The sequence below is a fragment of the Cyprinus carpio genome, chromosome A9 (genome assembly GCF_018340385.1).
Source record: "Cyprinus carpio isolate SPL01 chromosome A9, ASM1834038v1, whole genome shotgun sequence".
NCBI classification, from domain to species: Eukaryota; Metazoa; Chordata; class Actinopteri; order Cypriniformes; family Cyprinidae; genus Cyprinus; species Cyprinus carpio.
This window is the reverse complement of record NC_056580.1, coordinates 2,127,666-2,148,053: the sequence shown is the minus strand read 5'-3', so window position 1 is coordinate 2,148,053 and position 20,388 is coordinate 2,127,666. Positions and strand designations below refer to the sequence as shown.

The following is a 20,388-nucleotide window of genomic DNA, read 5'->3' as shown; positions in this document are numbered from 1 at the left end:
GTTGAGAGAGTGGCTTTTAAAGTGAAACTGGGTTAAACTGAACAGCTCACTGTTGAGAGCAATGAACAGTGACAAGTGCGCTCAGTGACTGCTGCTGCTGCTGAATTCAACAATACTTACTCAATAGTTATTTCCTTCAGAGACAATGGTATTATAATACAAAGCACATGCTAACCCTTTAAAGCACATAATAATACACATATACTATGCTTGGTAATCAAATTGAAATTGCTGTAAATGTATGTTTTTTTTTTTTCCAGAAATTTTAAGTTGAGTTAGATGGAAGATTTAATGGAGGTTTCAGAGATGAGCACTGCTTCCTCCTCCAGGGATGCACCTCACGGATCACAAATCAGTCCATGTGTTTTGCTCTTCTCTGGTTCAGGCAGCCCTGTAACCTACCAGAGGTCAAGAACGTGCCTTCAGTAAACCATAATCCAGTACTGTTAGGGAATCAGTCAGGATATTACAGACACGAGCAGTTTGAGCTCAGAGCCACCATGGAGGAGATAATGACACAGACTATCCCAGGGTCAGTCTGCACAGCCATCCTCCGCTCCAGAAAGGTCAGGTATTTTATTGAGCTCCCACACGGTCTTCCCTGTTCGGCGGAGATTTTCCCTGTGTATCTAATCTATGAGTCAACTGGCTTAATGGCTCACTTCATAAAGACCCAATTTAGTGTTTGACAACATATTACATCTTACCTGATCTCTCTCTCTCTCTCTCTCTCTCTCTCTCTCTCTCTCTCTCATAGAGGTATTTTATGATCGTCTAGTCTAGTGCAAATTTGGTCTGGTTATATAGAGACTGACCTGGTTATTTAATGTATTTGCTTGTGCTTGTCTGTTTTCATAAACGCCTGATGATGGTGACTTCTTGCTACTTGCTGAAAGTTCTTCTTCTGAGATTATCTTCTGATTTCATCATAAAAAATGAATACTTCTACAAGAGAATCTGACGTAAATGCTTACATTGGTACTGCAATTTAGTTCCAAGACAGCATGTGCTTATAGGCATACTCATTATTGTATTCACCACACTGGAGGAAAAAAAAGAAACGCACTTTTATAGGAATTTTAAAGGGATACTCCACCCCAAAATCTAATTTTGTCATTAATCACAACGGTCTCCTCTGTGTCTCTCCATATCACTGTATGCTGCGTATGCTCTTCTGTGTCATCCACGCCACAAGGATGCACTGTTTTCTTTCAAATCAAACTAAATACACGTAGAAACAGTGCATTCTTGTGGCACGGATGATACAGAAGGGCATACAGTAAAATGGAGAGACAAAGAGGAGACTGTTGACAAAGGAATTATTGAATAAAGTCGTTATTTTTATTTTCTTCGCTTACAAAAAGTGTTCCCGTCGCTTCATATAACCCAGATTGCACGTCTGATGGCAGATGAAGTATTCTGACGATGACTTTCATACCTTTCCTGGACCTTGACACTGTTATTTATTTGGCGGTCTATGGGACAAGCCTCCCGGTTTTCATCCAAAATATCTTAAACTGTGTTCTGAAGACGAACAGAGCTTTTACAGGTTTGGAACGACATGGGGGTAAGTGATTAATGACAAAATATTCATTTTGGGGGTGGAGTATACCTTTAAGATTTATAATTAATATTCAAGTCAAGTCAAGCCAAGTCAAGTCTGCTTTATTGTCAATTCATTGTAGCATTTTAATTTAATTCAATTGAATTGAATTTAACCCTTCCATATTTCTCATTACGTAAACAACAAATAATGATATATTATTAAAATGACAAAGTATTTATTTATTGATTATAGTAGTATTTCTGCAATGCCTTTAATGTATCCTGATTTAAATCATCATCATCATACTCATCATTGTATTATAGGATTTTAAATAATAAGAAAAGAAACCAGTTTAGGCTGATTTTAGCCAATCAGAATACTTAGAATATTTCTTCCATTAAGTCTGTTTTTACACGAAGAGACATGGCATTTTGGAAACATTCAGCTGCTGTGTGTTCAGAGAACAGCGGTGCTACGAAACACACGCCCTGAGACTTGCTCCAATGGCGACAGCGAGCGGAAGCACGTGGGTAAACAGGAAGCAGTTTCGGCATTTGGCGGGTTGAGGAGAGAAGACGTGCAAAAATGGCGGGTGAGTGTGAAAACCGTGAAAACCCTTAATAACAGCGGTCGTGTTTTATCTGTGCTGCTGATATAAAGCGCGCGTGTTCATGTGCCGCCGGAGCTCGAGCGCTGATGTCTGGACGCAGACGGATCAGAGAAGCAGAGCTCTAGCTGCAGCTGCATGATAATCATCACAGAGACGAACAGCACACGTGTGTTTACTGTGCGTGCTGCTGATTCTTCTATTTAGCATTTATTTTATTTTGAGTCGATAGTTTAAAGCACTCAAACTGACATGCACAACACCTGATGGTCATGTGTTCCAGCATGATTTGAGATGGTCCAGAGAGCAATGGAGGAAAATCAGATAGTTTGGACATTTTTTTTTCTTGTGCAGTTATGATTGACATGTTTCTCTGTGTCTTTCCCACAGCTGTGAATGACATGGAGAAGAAACTGGCGGAGTTTAAATGCGACACGAATGAAGCTGTTTGTCTGAAATTAGGTGAATCATTAATCATCCATACAAAAGAAAAATTATTCATAAAGCTTACTTAAATTAAAAAAAAAAACACACATCTGTAGTATATTTTTTTGCATGCATTTGTCCTGCAGAATAATATAATTCAACTTGAAATTAACCCTATTTTTTATTGATTGATTTCATTGATTGCACATTTCTGGACTTAGTTATGAACGATCCATCAATGGATGTTATTAACTAGTCTTTCATCAAAAGTTAACGTGTTCTTCATCTGAAATTGCTTTCGTTTTCTGGCGACGTCACATCGGTTGTGAATAGATAATGTTGACCAGTAGCTAAACAGAAATTGATGCACTCTTTGAACAAACTCATATTTGATTTATCTCAAATATGTAACACCCACCTTCAAAGTAAGTCTTTATATATAAATACATATATAATTTTATATATAAAATCAGTCTTTTGTCTGATGTAGTGCGGTTTCCAGAGGATATAGATGATGAAAGCACAACATTTCACCCTGAGTACAGTCATCAGCTGTTTGGAGATGAGTATGTATCACACACCATTGCATATAATATACTCTTGCACATGTATGTATTTACATAAAATGTATTCGTGTGTGTGTGTTGTTTTCGTGGCGCCATTGTTTTGATCCATTGCTTCGATCCTTGTGTTTTGTTCTTGCACAGTGAAGTGGCGTTTGGCTACAAAGGTCTTCAGATCCAGCTGTACTACAGCGCAGGGAACCTGAGCACCCTGTTCAAAGTCAAGTACACGGCCAGGGTCACAGACACGTTTGACTGTGTGGAGGTACGTCTTATCATCTCGCTTAAATGTGTTGACATGATGCACAGTGTTTGTAAGCATGCAGTCCAGTGAAAATATACATTCATCACATTCCAACATTCCTTTCCAACATACGCAGCACTAGGGTAGGAGCCAGTCAATGCAGACTTTATGCAAAGTCTAATTATTTTGGGTTTTTGAACGTTGTTGTTTCACATCCTGCTAGGGATGTAACGATTCACTCAAGTCACGATTCGATTCGATTCACGATTTTTTTAACAAAATGAGATTGAAGACAAATTCTAAATTAATGTGTACTTTTATTATTGCTAGGACAAAATGCTGTTCGTTTCTTTGTGAAATTGAAATGTAACTAGGCCTGTCACGATAACAAATTTTGCTGGACGATAAATTGTCCAAGAAATTATTGCGATAAACGATAATATTGTCGTTCTAAGACCAGTTTCAGCTAATATAATGATAATGGCATAATAATGCAGGTACACCTTTTCAAAGATCAATAAACTTTTATTTCTAAAGAATATTTAACACTGAAAACGGAAAACATTTTACATATCCACAATAAATGAACAAAACAACCAAAAAATAAAAGCTATAGACTGTCAGTCTTTGTTAAAACAATGCACTTGAATAAATACCAAAAACAACCAAAATCAATAAATAAAATGGATGTAAACAAAATTGCACTTCAAAAAATATTAAACATTAGGATCAGACATAAATAGTGCCAGTTATGACCTTTGTAAACAAACAAACAAACAAAGCCTCAACAGGCCATATGCAAAAAAAACTAGTTTTCATGGCAGATTCCGAGCAAGAAATACCAACATGTTGACTTTGTGTGGCTTAAAATTAATTAATTTTGTATGTTTGTATGTTATATTATGTTTATATGCCAGTTATGGATGCTCATATTGACCGTTTAACCGTTAACTGAAAGTAAACATTTTGAGTGATTAAGGGGCCGTTCACATATCACGTCTTTTGGCCGCTCAAGTTCGTTCACGCTCATAATGGAAGTGACGCGCACGCGGTGCGACACGCTCGTTTTTTCCAGCCGCGTCTGCATCGCATCTAGTTAAAAACATCTCAACTTTTCAGAATGACGCAATGAGCACCAGAACCAACACAATCAGCTTCCTTCGGGGTGAAATTCACCGTTGTTTTTGAAAAATGGGGTGCACCCAAACACTGAGTTTTTTACTTTTCTTCGTAAATAAATCTTGTAGCAGAGTTACAGCAAGGGTTTTTCGGTGGTGGAAATCCATTGCTGAAATTTCCTTGTAACGGAGATCGCAGGTGATGGATGCTTAGCAATGACAGACGCCTCAGGAGCGCAATTAGCGGCGCGCCTAGCGTTTTCCACGCGTTTTTAGGCGCGACATGTGAATGGCCCCTAATACTATCAGTTAAACTTTTTTTTATTTTATTTTAATTTTTTTTCTGGGCGCGTTGACACGCGCAACCACACGCCTGCAGACATATTTAGCTGAGCAAGCCAAATGAAGCGAGCGAAAAGTAGGCTACTATGTGGGACCATTTTGACAGAAAGGGCAAGGATGTTACTTGCAAAATATGCTACGCGGTATTAAAATAAAGCAGTAGTGCAAGTACAATGCAATATAATATTTTGGATCAAAGCGTCTGCTAAATGACAAAATTTAAATATAATGTAAATAACAAAACTAAATAGAAATTTTAAAACAAGCCCCAAATCAAATAAGTAACACAAATAAAAGAAATCTCTCGATAGAAACAAAATAAGGCTTTGTCTGTGCTCTTTTCTTTTAAAATTAGAGGCAACCACTGCATTGTTATCATGATCCAAACAAAGATGCTGCATACATGCAACATGAGCAGTTTTAATCTAAATTAGATTGAGTAATTTAGAAATTTGAAGCAAAAACAGAATGATCTGACTTCAGTTTTGTGAAACTATAAATAAAAAATATCAGTATGAAACAGAAACAGCAGACGAGCTGAACGAGACGCAGATTCACTCTCTGCCAGCAGGTGGAGCTTAAAGCGTTTCCTTGGTCTCGGCTGTAAACAAAGCAGCGCTGCACTTATGAACTTTAATATGCATTATACAGAGGCAAGATGAAAAGAAAAAATACCATCTAAACTTTTCTAAAGACAGTAAGTTCCCCTCAGACACACATTCATATAAACTCCTACCCCAACTGAACCGCGATTTGTTTAGCATTTCAACAGATTTGAATCGTCACATATTTTAATCGATTTTCAACCGGCTCGCGGTTAATCATTACATCCCTACATTCTGCTAATTTAATCATGTCAAGTCGATAATGTTATCGGAATGATTTAGATCGCTGGATGAAGTCAGACCTGAACTGTTTTATTGGTATTAGACCGAATTATATATTGTGTGCTGACACCACGTGACCACGTTTAGTGGCATTTCGGAATGTCTTCCACCTTTAACTATAGCCACTTAAGATGTTTATAGTGTTGATTTTATTATGTCTTTTCTTTTACCGCGCTTCACCGTTGCTCATATCGAGCTGTTGTTGAACCCCATTGTATAAAGAAGACACATTCTCAAAACTCTGAAGAGCCTTAAGCGCCGTTAGTTAATACAGGAACGCCACAATGCCAGGCTTTTATTTGTGCGATTGAGCAGTTTGCCTGAGAAACTGTCTGTTTTACCATTTTCTGTCCGCTCCGTTCTCGCCGTCTTCTCTCTTCGCTCACGTAACGCAGCGGTACAATAGTGAGTGTTACTGAGCTGCAGGTGCACCGATCCCCTTCTGATATTAGCTGATGTCTGAATGAGCAGGAATTAGCGGCGTGTGTTGCATTAGCCTTTTTGTCGTGTGTTTTGTGGCCGTTGTGAATGAAGAGTCCCGCGACACAAGCGCAGCCCATCACGCGGCCAAAGGGCCCTGCTTAGCAACTTAATACAAAGTGTTCTCATGTCAGCCCTGCTGGAAATGGATACAATGCAAACATGGGTGCGCATTCTGCTGGGTAAAAAAATCTCAGAGAGGCTGGAGGAGGGGGGCTTCGCTATTGTCCGCCTCGGAGCCTGTGAATGGACAGGGCAAACTCGTTTGATTGAGTTCACTCACCAGCCTCAGAACACAGCAGCCTATTATACATGTCCGGGCTTTTACTATTTATTTTTTTGTTAAGTCGAGATCAATTCATTAAATTTTATTGCCCGGTGAGAAGCTGGGACACATTACGGTGGGGGGAACTTCATCTGATATTCATGGTTTAAGATAAGTAGTAAATGTATTCAATTAAGTGGTCTTTCAGAGGAGGCACAGGAAGAGGGGGGCTGGAAACTCCTCAGCTGACATTGCTAATTGCCTAATGGGTCTCCTTTTTGTGCTTCAAAAATATGTATTTTTTTCCTTTAATTCCTTTTTGCGCCTTGCCAATCACAGCTGAAGTATAGCTTAATGACAGAACAAAAGGGAATTACTCTGTTAGGGCTCTTTTGTGATTATATGTAAGGCAGAGCGCCGGGGGGATAGACGCATAACTCATAAATGTGCCACTTCAGTTTATATGATTAAATTCAGCTGCTTTCACTGTACACTAGACACAGCTGAGTTAACCGCTCTCGCTCCGTGGGACCCTGAAACGTGCTTTAGATTAAGATGAATGTGCGTTACCTCTATAGAGACACACACATTCTGTCTCGTGTGCTGATCCTTTGGCTTTAAACGGATAGTTCAGCACAATATTCTCCCATCATTCACTAAGAGTTTAGGTGAATGTCATGCAATGAAATCTGACAGTGACCAGTGAATGTTCGGCTCCTAAAAGGACAAAAGACACCATTGAAGTTTCAAGTAATCCATATGTGCTAACTTCTTCTGAAGTCATATTTAAAGGGATAGTTCACCCAAAAATGAACATTTGCTGTTTATCTGCTTACCACCAGGGCATCCAAGATGTAGATGACTTTGTTTCTTCACTAGAGCACAAACAAAGATTTTTAACTCGAAGCGTTGCAGTGGGCATCCAAGAGTGAATGGGAATCATGGTTTTGAGAGTCAAAAAACATACACAAACAAAACCAAATTAAACCCTGCGGCTCGTGACGATACATTGAAGTGTAAAGACACGAAACGATCGATCCGTGCAAGAAACTGAACATCGTTTTTTTTACCTCTGATCCACCGCGATGTCCGAACTGTCCTGAGTGTATTCTCAACAGCCAGCTCTTGATGCATCTTCTTCTTGCTTTACGGCGGATCACAGACTTATAAGTGCATTACCGCCACCTATCTCTACAATCTCAATTAGGAGTGTCAATGGTCGGTTTGAGAGATAGGTTGCGGTAATGCACTTATAAGTCTGTGATCCGCAGTAAAGTAAGAAGACGACAACGACGCCTCACGTGCAGGCTAAAGAAGAAGACGCGATCACGCTCAGGTGAACAGTATTTATATTGTTTTGTCGAGGTAAAAAATGATGTTCAGTTTCTTGCACAGATCGATCGTTTCATGTCTTTACACATCAATGTATCGTCACGAGCCGCAGGGTTTAATTTGGTTTTGTTTGTGTATGTTTTTTTGACTCTCAAAGCCTTGATTTCCATCCACTTACATTATATGACTGACAGACTGCAACGCTTCGAGTTAAAAATCTTGTTTGTAGTTTGTGTTCTTGTGAAGAAACAAAGTCACCTACATCTTGGATGCCCTGGAGGTAAGCAGATAAACGTCAAGTTTTCATTTTTGGGTGAACAAGCTCTTGATCATCACAGGAATACATTACATTTGAAAATATATTAATCTAGAAATGGGTTATTTTGAATTGTAATAAGATTTCACAATATTACTGTATTTTTGATAAAATAAATGCAGCCTTGGAGTGCATAAGAAATCTTCATTTGAACAATATTGTTTTTTCTTTAAACTGAGTAAAATTCAGTTTGACTGCAGATTCACATGGTCCTTGTGATTCTTAGAGGTTTAAATATGCATCTCTTGTTTGAATTGTAACATGCACTCTTACATAAATGCTGCTCTCTCGTTTCAAATGTTGGGAGTCATTTAAAGGCAGCTCGCTCTTTCTCTGTGTTTGCTCTCAGCCGGATGATGTGGAGGGGAAGGTCCGAGAGATCATTCCTGCTGGGTTCTGCTGTAACACAGATGACTTCATCTCTCTCCTGGAGAAAGAGGCCAACTTCAGACCCTTCGGCAGCCTGCTGCACACCTACAAAGTTCACAATGTGGAGGCAGGAGAGGATCTCACCTACCAGATACACAAGGTACCTGAGTTTCCCGAAGCACGTTGAGTCACCGCTTTGACAGCTGGCGATTCAAACTGGAATATGATTGAGTTTTCAGACCATTGTAACCAGTTCGGCAGTGTGGATCATCAATGGTGAATAATATTAGGCTGTGGTTTTACTGATTCATCGCTCACATAGGCTTTGTGACCTGCAGAAGATAAACGTTTCAGAAGTGGAGAAAGCTGATTGAAAGATTATCGCTATGTTTGTAACTGTATACCATGTCGCTTATGGTTTGCCTACTTGTACTTCTTTATAAATCTTCTTGCTGCATCTCATTAGAATGACTTTTTCAATGTACCACGTTATGCAAAAGGCTTGTTAGGAAATGTTGACTGCCACTGCATATTTTAAGTGCATTCTAGCACATTTCTTGTGAACACACCATGGATTTGATCTGCTCTTGATCGTTTCAGGTGGATGTCTCGTGTCCAGGGTTCAGAGAGTACCACGAGCGCTTGCAGACGTTTCTCATGTGGTTCATTGAGACGGCCAGTTTCATCGATGTGGATGACGATCACTGGGACTTCTTCCTCGTGTGAGTGTCTAAACCAGATCAGAGTCGGATTTAGTCTGTATCCGCATTAAAGGATTCTTATATTTGTCACATTTCTTCATTATAAAAGAATAGTCTAGATTCAGGCGAGACTGTTGACAGCATGTGTGGCCTTCTGCTGATTACCACAGAATATAATCCCTCATTTCTCAGTTTAAGAACATTTGCAGAAGACTAGGCAAGACACCAACTCTTTAAAATAAAGACCCTTTCGAAAATATAACCGAAAGACTTCATATGTTAAAAATGTTGCAAGGATGTCAGAACACATTTACATCACCTGTCTGTAACTCATAACCAGCTGTAAAGTCCCTCTAGAACAGTAACCCAACCACTGAAACTATCATTAGACGACTGCACAGGTCCAATAACTCATTTCTGTAAAGAACAATTTATATATATAAAAATAAGTTTCATTTTTTGGTGATACTGTATATACCCCAGATAATAGTATTCCATTATTTGGCCCTGTATACAATGTATTTAGCTAACGATTCACTCAACTCACGATTTGATTCACAATTTTTTTTCACAAAATGAGATTTAAGATAAATTATAAATTAAATGTATAATGTTATTATTGCTTGGGCAAAATGCTGCATGTTTCTTTGTGAAATTGAAATACAACACTATAATAATATACTAATATAGCAATTGCATATTATTGCTCTTTTGTTCAGTTTTGATTGCTGCTTTTTTCCTCATGTCCAAGTTGCTTTGGATAAAAGCGTCTGCTAAATAACAAAATTAAATATAATGTAAATGTTAATAACCAAACTAAATTGAAATTTTAAAACAAGCCCCAAATCAATAAATAATACAAATGAAAGAAATCTCTTCATATAAACAAAATAGGGCTTTGTCTGTGCTCTTTCCTTTTAAAATTAGAGGCAACCACTGCATTTTAATCATGATCCAAACTTTGTCTGTGCACACATGCAACATGAGCAGTTTTTAAACTAAATTATATTGTATAATTTTGAAATTTGAAGCCAAAACAGAATGGTTTGACTTCAGTTTTGTGAAACTATACATAAAATATATCAGCATGAAACAGAAACAGCAGACGAGCTGAACGAGTCGCAGATTCACTCTCTGCCAGCAGGTGGAGCTTAAAGCATTTCCTTGGTCTCGGCTGTAAACAAAGCAGCGCTGCACTTATGAACTTTAATATGCATTATACAGAGGCAAGATGAAAATAAAAAAATACCATCTAAACTTCTCTAAAGACAGTAAGTTCCCCTCAGACACACATTCATATAAACTCCTACTCCTAACTGAACCGTGATTTGTTTAGCATCTCAACAGATTTGAATCGTCACATATTTGAATCGATTTTCAACCGGCTCACAGTTAATCATTACATCCCTGTTTAGCCTATGGCATGTTAATAACATACTTTTTGCATATTGTTAGTTAAGACTAATAAAGTTCTGTATTTTTAAGGACATTTTTGTTTACCACTTGATAAGAATGTAAAACCCGGCTCCGGGAGCAAAACCAAATCACAACCACTGACAGAGAGAAATGCTAAATATAGAGGCTCTCAGATATTTCTAGATATAAATTCCAGCCTTTGAATAAATGTGACTTCTTGGCAAAAACCCATGAGGAGTGTTGATAACTTAAACAGAAAAAATAGAAATCAAGTGCTCTCACAAAGCCAGTCAGTGCCGATAAGAAGGTAGTGACAATTAATAGTGAACAGTAACTTTCTAAAAAGTGCTTTCCTGAGTCTCTCTCACACACACGCATCCGAACGGGGCCCAGTTACGCCTCTCCTGTCTTTGTGGGGCCTCTGGGACCAATTATCAGACTGCTTTAATTATATTTTCTCTGCATTGAGGCAAATTGTTATTTCCTTTGTGTTGTTTGTCTGGCTTCTTTGCTCTTGTTTCTTTCTTTCTTGAGTCAGGCCAAGAGGCTGAATTGAATGTTGTTGTCCTTTGAAACGCTGAATAATGAAGTCTCCAGCGGTAGTGAAGGGGACTCTGCCTGTGTTTTCTTTGCTTTGGCACCTATTAAAACAGACAATGGGCAAATGGACTGGAGTGATGTGAAGAGGCTAGATGCCTGCCTCTCTGCTCTAAGTTGCAGTGCACCAATTAAGTGCATAATGCATTCAGTGTCTCCAGCAGGTGCAGCGACAGGCCACTGGCCCTCCGCAGTGATGACGGGGAGGGGGTCCGGTGCATGGGAGCGTGCCTACGATTGACCTGCCTGCCTTTGTCATCTCTCTCTATCTCTCTGTCTTTCTTACAGATTCGAGAAGTACAATAAGGATGGAGAGACCCTCTACGCGTCGGTTGGCTACATGACAGTGTATAATTACTACGTATACCCAGACAAAACCAGACCACGTGTCAGGTAATTACTGAGGAAGCACGTGCCCACTATCTTCTTTATTCTGCGAAAAAAGGAAAAGAAAATTACACATCTCTCTCTCCCTTGTCCCTAAAACTCCCCAATTACCGTCTTGCGTCTCTTGTGCGCCAGGCCCTCTCTGGGTATTATAAGACCCACGAATTCAAAAAAAAGCTGGTTTTGAAAACGAGTCTAATGTATTGATTGGCAAGACGCGCTAACGTTTCATTACATTGGCCGCTGCTGAATGAACAGATATAACCTCTCAGAGACTGATGATATCATTGCTTACTGTATCTGAGAATATTTTCAGCAGCTAAAATGAGGCGGATGAAAGTGTGACTGTCTGTATTAGAAATTCTTAAATGGTGGGTCGCAACCCAAAAAGAGATCTGTTAGCAGGGGAAAACCCTGCAAGGAATAAATTGCAACTAAGCACGTAATCGTGTGTAGAAGAAATAGTGAAATAAATACGCAAATCGACTTTTGAAAGGCCTTTTGCATCTAGTCACTCTTTCCGTTTGCGGCATGACAAATATAACGCAATATTTAGCATGGTTTAGTCATATCACACTGAACTGTCATTGCATATCTTCCCTATAAAGACTACCTTTTTATATTTGGTTCGAGTAAAAGACCTTTTAGTTTAAATCTAAAAACTTCCCCCTTCAGCTTGTGGTTCATGTGTATTTTTGTTGTGAAATCTTTCCTGATTTTTACGCAGAAAATGTACGAATAACTTTTATATTGTTAGAAATATCTCAACTTGAGCACTTACTGGACTGAGTAACTTTATTATCCAAACATAATTGTTTAGAAAAATCACACATGACACATGATACATCAGGTTTTTGGGGTTTAATGATTATCTCTCAATAATCATTGTATTGCATTTTATTTGCCCCCACAAAAAAAAAAAAAAAAAAAAAAAAGAACTTCAGAGCTTTGATCATAAAACTAAGCATTTAAACATCATTACTAAGACATATCATTGGGAAATATAGAGTGACAACAGATTTTATAAAGATCTCATTGATTTGCATTGCAAACTGTCAGAATCTTACTTTTGAAATAAAAAAAATAAAAAAAAATAAAAAATAAATATCAGCATCTGAGGTTCAGTGACTCAGGCTCAGTAAAGGGTCAGTAAACTATTCCATTAAGAACAAGCCTTTTCTGTCTTATTTCATATGTCAGGCTTTGTTAAGAAATTTTTGTTACTTTTGATTGATTAACAATTTTGTTACGGTGATGTGAACCCCACCTGATGTTCAATGTAGCATCACTGAAGCTTTTGTATTGTGTGTGTGTGTGTGTGTGTGTTTACGGTGATGTGAACCCCACCTGATGTTCAAAGAAGGACACGGGGCTCAGCTCTTAGAGACAGTCCACCGATACTACTGCACTTCTGCTAAAGTACAGGACATCACAGGTATGAGCCCACACGAGGCCTAGATCAAACGTTTTTGAGTCTTATTTTGAGCAGGTTATTTCTATTTTTACTGAGGTTTTTCCAGTAAGTTTTATTACAGGTAATGTTGGTCAGGATCAATATTACTATTTCTCATAATTAAAGGTTAAAGATTTGAACCAAACCATTAATGCTAAGTAAGTATTATCATTTGGCTTGTAACTTGTAGCTACCCCTGTAGGACAATAAATGCCCAAACAGAAAATGTGAATGGTGCAAAAAGAATTTTGTTTAAAATTTTTAGAATTTTGTAAGTTTTTGGTCCTAACATAATTTCAATATCCATTATATATAATGCACGTTTTTACACGGCTCACTGGATTATTGCCGACCTTTGTAGTAGCATAGCTATATTGTTTTTATATAGCTATTATAGTTTCATTTATTTCACATCAACTTACAGCCTTTTTCTATCTATCTATCTTCACTTTGCATCAGGGTTCTCATCCTGCTTTCAGATTTATTTTGCAGTAGTAAAATGGCTGACATGGAAAAGAAAAGAAAAAACCTTTTGGTTGACCAACTTTTACATGCATTAATACAGCCAAAGTCACAACGGGACAGTTCCAGTACAGTCGATTATAATTTGGCTTGTTGCTTTTTTGATTTTGATCTTGGAAATCCTTTTCAAATGGTATCTGAATAATAAAAAAAGAATAATAATTGAAGCCTTGTATGTTTAGAGCGTGTGTTCAGAAAGCCCACCTGTATGATCACACATCCATTCTAATGATAGTCTGTGTGTGGATGGGAGAGAGAGCAGAGTGTAGAGGATTTCCTCTGGTAAGGCAGTTGTTGCTGCTGAGTTGCTCTGCCTTCAGTTTTGGGGAGGTGAAGGGATGTGATGTTAATTGCCGGCAGTTTGCTGCTGAAATGTGCTGGCCACATGCTGCCACTCACTCACTCACTCAACAAAGACACGATTATTCAGAGAGAGAGAGAGAGAGAGAGAGAGTGGGGGTGACCACACACTACCAAATCTACCCAGCACTCACTATTTTACCATTTCTGTTTATGTCTCTCTAAGAAACTTATTTATCTAGCTGTGAAATTACTCCCCCCACTAAATGTACACACATAATAATATTTAATAATTTCCTTCAATCATACACTAATATGACAGTACATTCATGGTGATAAGCAGCAGTATTTACCTGCATAGATTTTTTACTGCATATACAGTGTTTCTCAACTGGTGGGTCACGACCCAGAAGTGGGTCTCAAGGATGTTCTGAGTGGGTCATGAGGTGTACAGACAAAGAAACGTTTTGTTGTACAGACACCAAAAACTGTCATTCTAAATGTTTTTCTGATGCGAGACGGTGATTTTGAAAGACGTGCGTGAGAGCTGTTGACACTGATGTCAGAGGCAGTTTAAGTAAAGAGTGCCGAAGAAAAACGCGCTGTCCTGATTCAGTATCTGCGGTTAGATGAAATGTTGTCAGACTTAATGTCAGTGTCGTTATTCTATCATTATTTTCGGAACTTGTTACGAAATAAAAAGTCTCTCACCTCAGAAAAACGAACTTGTGCTTGTGCTGTCAGATGTTATACTGTGCTCGTCGCGTCACTCTTCAGTTGCACGTGTGAATGCAGCGGCATGCTGTGCATCATTTCACTAAAGCCCAAAAGAAACTATGAACATGCAATGTGTGAAATAAGTCAAGTACCAATGCATCACATAACTGGTACTTTGGGTCTAGACTGGGAAGGATTTGCGTGAAGGTATGATATTCATTCTATTCAGGAACAGTTTCCATGTTTCATTAACCGTTCGTGTTATTTTTTTGTTTGTGTTTATTATGGTTGGTGATTGTTCGTTAATTTTTGATTCTATTCCGAATCAGTTTGGTTGTTTTTTTTTCCGTTAATGTTAGTATAATATATATATTTATATATTATAGTTGAGAACCTCAAACACAACTATTAAAAAAGGTTCAGACATTCACTGATGCTCCTGAAGGAAACACGATGCATATGTTGTAAATATTCCACGTATCGCTCAGCCCTATTCTAGGTCTTTTCTCCTCTGTCTGTCTCTTCGGTCAGTGACTGACTACTATTAGTTTAGTAAGGCTTTGTTTCCCTGATTACCAGAGTAAACGTGCGTCTAGCGCGTTTCTTACGTACGATGCATTCAGCATAAGTAATGAGTGTTTTTTTGAAGGTTATGTTTGTCGGGCGTCAGTATCTTCAAACTGTATTTTACCAATTGAAAACTTTCAAGACTCTCATGAGTTGACTTTGTGTAATTGTCTGCCCCGCAGCGGAGGACCCGTCTGAAAACTATGTGAAGCTGAGAGACTTTGTGCTGGTGAAGCTGTGCTTGACTCTGCCGTCCTTCTCCAGTGAGAAACTCTCTCAGGGCTTCAGTGAAGAGATGGTGTCTGAGGCCAGAGAGAAACTCAAGATCAACAAGGTAGCATCCCTTGCAGGTTTACTTTCTTTATTATTTCTGTCTTTTCATTAACAGCAGTAGTCAAGAAAAGATATTAGGAGAACAGATGGGAATGAGATTGTAGTAGGACTAATTTTAATGAATCAGTTCTTTTGAACTGTTTGTTTTCAGTCAAGTCAATGCTACGTGATCATCACTGAAAATATTTGCAACGGTTACTGCGTGGCATTAAATATGCTCTGAAATGTTTTAGTTAAAAATGTATGTGTAGCACTGTTAATTTTACATGGTTATATTTAACATATCAGTTAAATTATTGTTATCATACCACATATGTTAAATATTATTCTTTATTGGGAAACTGACTTTTTTTTTTTTTTTTTTTACTATTTTGTATTTTGAATACGTTTATCAACAATAACAATTTTAAGTAATTTTAGACCAAACTTCAAGAAACTATATATTAAAAAAAAAAATAAAAATCAGCTCTTTTACCCAGCCCTATTTTTGCCATGTTTCTTTGAAGCTTTCATGTTGCTGTAAACTGTCGATTAAAAGCCAAGTAATTATACAACTAATTCTACAAAGAGTTTGTGCATTTATATATAGAGGTAATGGCTTTGTCCTAATGGCTTTCCAACTTGTAGTGCTACCCTAAAGGTAGGAGTGAACATGCGTTTGCTCTGGAGGCCGCTGGCCATTAGCAGGTAGTGAGTGGGAGTGGGCCTAACAGTGACCCCTGTGGGACTCCTCTCTCTCGCCGCTCCGGCCACTCTTTAGCTGCTCCAATTATAACCCAGCATCCCCTTTTATGCCCCACTATCGCCTCAGTTCATGTTGTTTGTGAGTGATTATCTCAGGGTGATGCCTGTGGCATGGTCAGGCAAAATGCTTGGCTCTCCATACTACCCCAGTGGGAACTGCGTGAGGTATGGTGGACCTCTCGGAGTCATGGTTACAGATTCAGAATATAAACGTTTTTACGCATTTCTTATATAGCTGTGCAAGATCTTGTCACTCGGTTCGCTCAATGCTCTCTTTATTTTCACATAAAATCATTTAAAACCAAATTCAGTATTTCATGTCCATGTTTTATGTTTGAGAAAACTGTGCTTAAATGAATATTGCACACTCAGCTGGTCATTATCATAAAATAAACCCCCTCAGGGTGATAAAAGACCCCTCATCTTTGTATCCTTATCGCCCTATCTGTGTTTATTTTAAAATAATGATGTTCTTCCTGAACTCTGCTCACAGGAATTACATTGGTAATGCATAATCAGACTTTCAGCTGAAAGTAGTTCCACCTCTAAAGTACTGTATTGACAATGTTCACAATTTGAACAAAACATTATTTTACTAAAGAATCCATGCAAGTGCAAGAAAATCTGAGCCTCACATATTCTGCTCAAGATGCCACAGATGCCGTCCCCAAACTTTAGGTTAAAAAAAGCTAGAATGTGTTAAAATAAAAACAAAGCTTTACAGTATGTCTCTTCTCTGCCTTCTAACTTTCAGAAACATGCACGCCGTGTTTATGAAATCCTGCGTCTCAGAAACACAGACATGAGCGATGAAGAGAAAGCCAGAGAATTTCGATTGGAGGTGAAAAAAAGACTCTACGGACCCTACAGAGTAAGTGTGTGTGTGTTTTATCTGCTCGTGTTAGCTGTAGGTCCATCCCTGTTTGTGACTGACTGCTTTTAAGAAGCAGAATGACTGCAGTCTGACTCAGTACATGGAGTACATTACCCATTAGGCGTAACTGCTACAACTCCCATGCAATGATTAGTCAGTCATAAAGCCCAGAGCCTGAGCTTCGTGTGCTGAACATGGATTTCAAGAAACAACAAAACACGTGAAGTCTTGCCAAAACAAACCCTGGCTGAAACTGCCAAGACTGGCCTGCTTGTGTAACGTTCTCCAAACTGCACAGCTCAAACTACAACATCTGAAATGAAGCATTTGTGGACTTCAAAGAGAGCCGCACAACAGAAACAAAACTCTTTCAGTGCTGCTGTTCTGATATTCTGCAGGCTTTGTCTGGTATAATTTATTCATTGAGTGATGTGAATAGTTTGCGCCGTTTCCTGTGTGATCCTCTCACGCGGTGTTAAGAGCGAGAGGGACCCGAGGCCTCGGTCTGGGTTTGTTTGAGGGTATAATGGTTCACACCGGGCGGCTGCCGCAGTCTCCACATCCACACCATGAGCTCCATTCACAACAAGTGTCATTATTACAGATTTGCATCTGATTTAAGCGGAGCCATTTAGCAGGAAGAATGCAGCACCCAGTCACCTGCAAACGGCCTCTCTCTCTCTAATCCACTCTCTCTGCATGAAGACATGCTGCAGTTGCGTATCTCAGGACTGGAGCTGTGCAGTATCACTAAATTCTTTTGACCTCGATAGTTATCTTTCTGCAGGCTTCTGTATATGTTAGTTATAATTTTGAGCAGTTTGACGCTGTATTTAAATGTCTTCAGTTATCCATAAGCCCACACAACTTCTGCACTGATTATAGGAGAAACAAAATCTATGCATTCTCGTATTGGCCAATATATTTCAAGAAATGCACTACCCTTTCAAAATTCAGTTAATCAAAAGTTACAGGAAAGATATTTATAATGTTATAATCTTTTTCAAATAAATACTGTTTTTAATATATATATATATATATATATATATATATATATATATATATATATATATAAAACTTTTAAACTTCGATTTAAACTTAGGATTCATCAGTAAAATTCTGAAAAACATTTTGAACTGTGAAAAAAAATATTATGTGAAAACTCTTCATTTTGTTCAGTGTTTGAATTTATTTCCTTTGTGGAACACAAAAGGAGATATTTGCAAAATATCTCCATGTTACTCTATTTTCTATAGTGAAAACATGTTGTGTCTAGTAGCAGTCATGACCAAAAAAAATAAAAGCAATCACGATGAAAGTAATATATTGTATAACCACAAGGGAGATTTTAGAGCAGTGTTTTAGTGAATAGCAATTCTTTCTACTGTGGAACTCAAAATGATCATGATTCTTTCTCGCACAACACTATCATGTCTTCAGAAATCTTGAAATATAGTACTTCTTGAATTCTTTTATGGTGTTTTATTGTAAGCCATTTTTGAGCTTAATATGTTCTAGTTACTGTTTGTGTTCATTGTATGGAAAAGCGCAGCGTGAACATTCTGCTGAATTTCTCTTTTTGAGTTCCACAGTAGAATATGAATGTCAGATGCGTTTAGGAACTTTGCGATTCTCAGGAGATTTTTGCAAAATTCTGTTGCAGGAGATTTTGTGCAGTGGTCTTTATCTTTTCATCTTATTTCATTTATATTTTCACTCGATTAGCTGCATGCGTCTTGATTCTCCTCGGAGGTTATGGTGATATTATTTGATATGTTGCAGATAATGTGGGTTGATGTGATGTGTGCTTTGGTGCTGAAGCTCCAGCAGTGGTAATGTGTTGGACCAGAACCGCTCTCATCATGACACTGTCCAGGACAGAGAGCTCTGACAGCAGAATAACCGCATACACACCAGACGAAAGAGACAGAGCCAAAGAAAGAGTGAAAAACTCGAGTCTCTTTGCTCAGAATGTGTTGCAGCAGATTGTCCTGTCTTCACAACATTGTGTGTGTGTGTGTGTGTAGGCAGGGATGAAGGAGGTGATTCACTAATCTTTTATTTCTCTCATTGGTTTTTTGTACATGAAGTTTAGCTGTGATGTAATCACCTGTGTCCTGGGGTTTCTGTTCAACGGCAGTTTTTGGATGGGATCGGGTGAACTGCTTTGCATCTTATTTTCTCCTGAGCTGTACTGACACCTGTGTGTTTTCTCCCGACGCTTTTGCCTTGTGTGTAGAAAAACCAGCGTGAGCTGACTAAGATGCAGAAGTGTTTGAGGCCAGAGGAGTTGGCGTCCCACATCAGCCAGATGGACACGAGTCTGCAACACGAGGAGCTGGAGAAAAGCTACCAGGACGTGCTGGCGGACTATCGCAGAGTCCTGGAGCGGCTGGCGCAGGCGTGAACACACAGAGACTTCTGCATAGTCCTGGAAAGACTGGCCCAGACACACACACGCACACACATGCTGTTCTATTGCATTGTACCCAGCGTTAATAAGGGTTTAAACGTGACACATCTGCATTTGTTACTTGTGTGATATACAGATGATGGGCAGTTATTCACATAATGAGAGAAGAGTGCATTGAACTCTGAAGATTTTTGAGTTGATGTTATTGTTTTTTTCCATCAAACATTTACTTAAAATGTAAAAAAAAAAATGTAGATTTTGAAGCACTTCCTTTGAAAAACAAATAAAATGTTTTGTATATTGCTCAAATGTATCTCTTTGGTGATGTGTCTAAAATAAAAACATTTTACTTATCAGACTGTAACTCTGCACTGTTTGATGTACACAGCTGTTTAAAAGTTTGGGGTAAGATTCATATATATATATATATATATATGAAATTAATAATTTTACTCAAAGTATGCATTACTTTGATTAAAATTGACGGTAGAGATAATTATTCACAAAATATTTTTATTTCAAAATAAAAGCTCTGTCAAAGAAAATTAATTTTCTGTTCCAATAATCCAGAAAAAATTGTTACACTTTTTTCACACACACAAAAAATAAATAAAAATATTAAGCTGCACCATGATTTTCAGCATTTATAATCAGAAATTATTAGAATGATTTCTGTAGGATCATGTGACACTGAAGACTGGAGTCAATCAGGGCCAAAAAAAAAACTTTTAAAAGAATATCAGTGTATGTTATTATTCCTACAATATTACTGTTTCTACTGTATTTATAGTCGAATAAATTAAGCATAAAAGACTTCTTTCAAAAACATAAAATCTTGCCAACCTCAAACTTTTGAAGTGTACTTGAAT

At 38.2% G+C, this 20,388-nt stretch overlaps 1 protein-coding gene across 1 annotated transcript; it reads left to right on the top strand.

Moving 5' to 3' along the window:
• Positions 1 to 2,001: 2,001 nt before the first annotated feature.
• Positions 2,002 to 19,856, top strand: hat1 (histone acetyltransferase 1). Its single transcript, XM_042763063.1, has 12 exons — positions 2,002 to 2,138; positions 2,544 to 2,615; positions 3,070 to 3,145; positions 3,287 to 3,407; positions 8,476 to 8,655; positions 9,096 to 9,217; positions 11,498 to 11,602; positions 11,732 to 11,742; positions 12,960 to 13,031; positions 15,338 to 15,489; positions 16,987 to 17,103; positions 19,346 to 19,856. Exons 1-12 carry the CDS (start codon positions 2,132 to 2,134, stop codon positions 19,511 to 19,513), a joined length of 1,203 nt encoding a protein of 400 aa, XP_042618997.1. The 5' UTR covers positions 2,002 to 2,131; the 3' UTR covers positions 19,514 to 19,856.
• Positions 19,857 to 20,388: the final 532 nt, after the last annotated feature.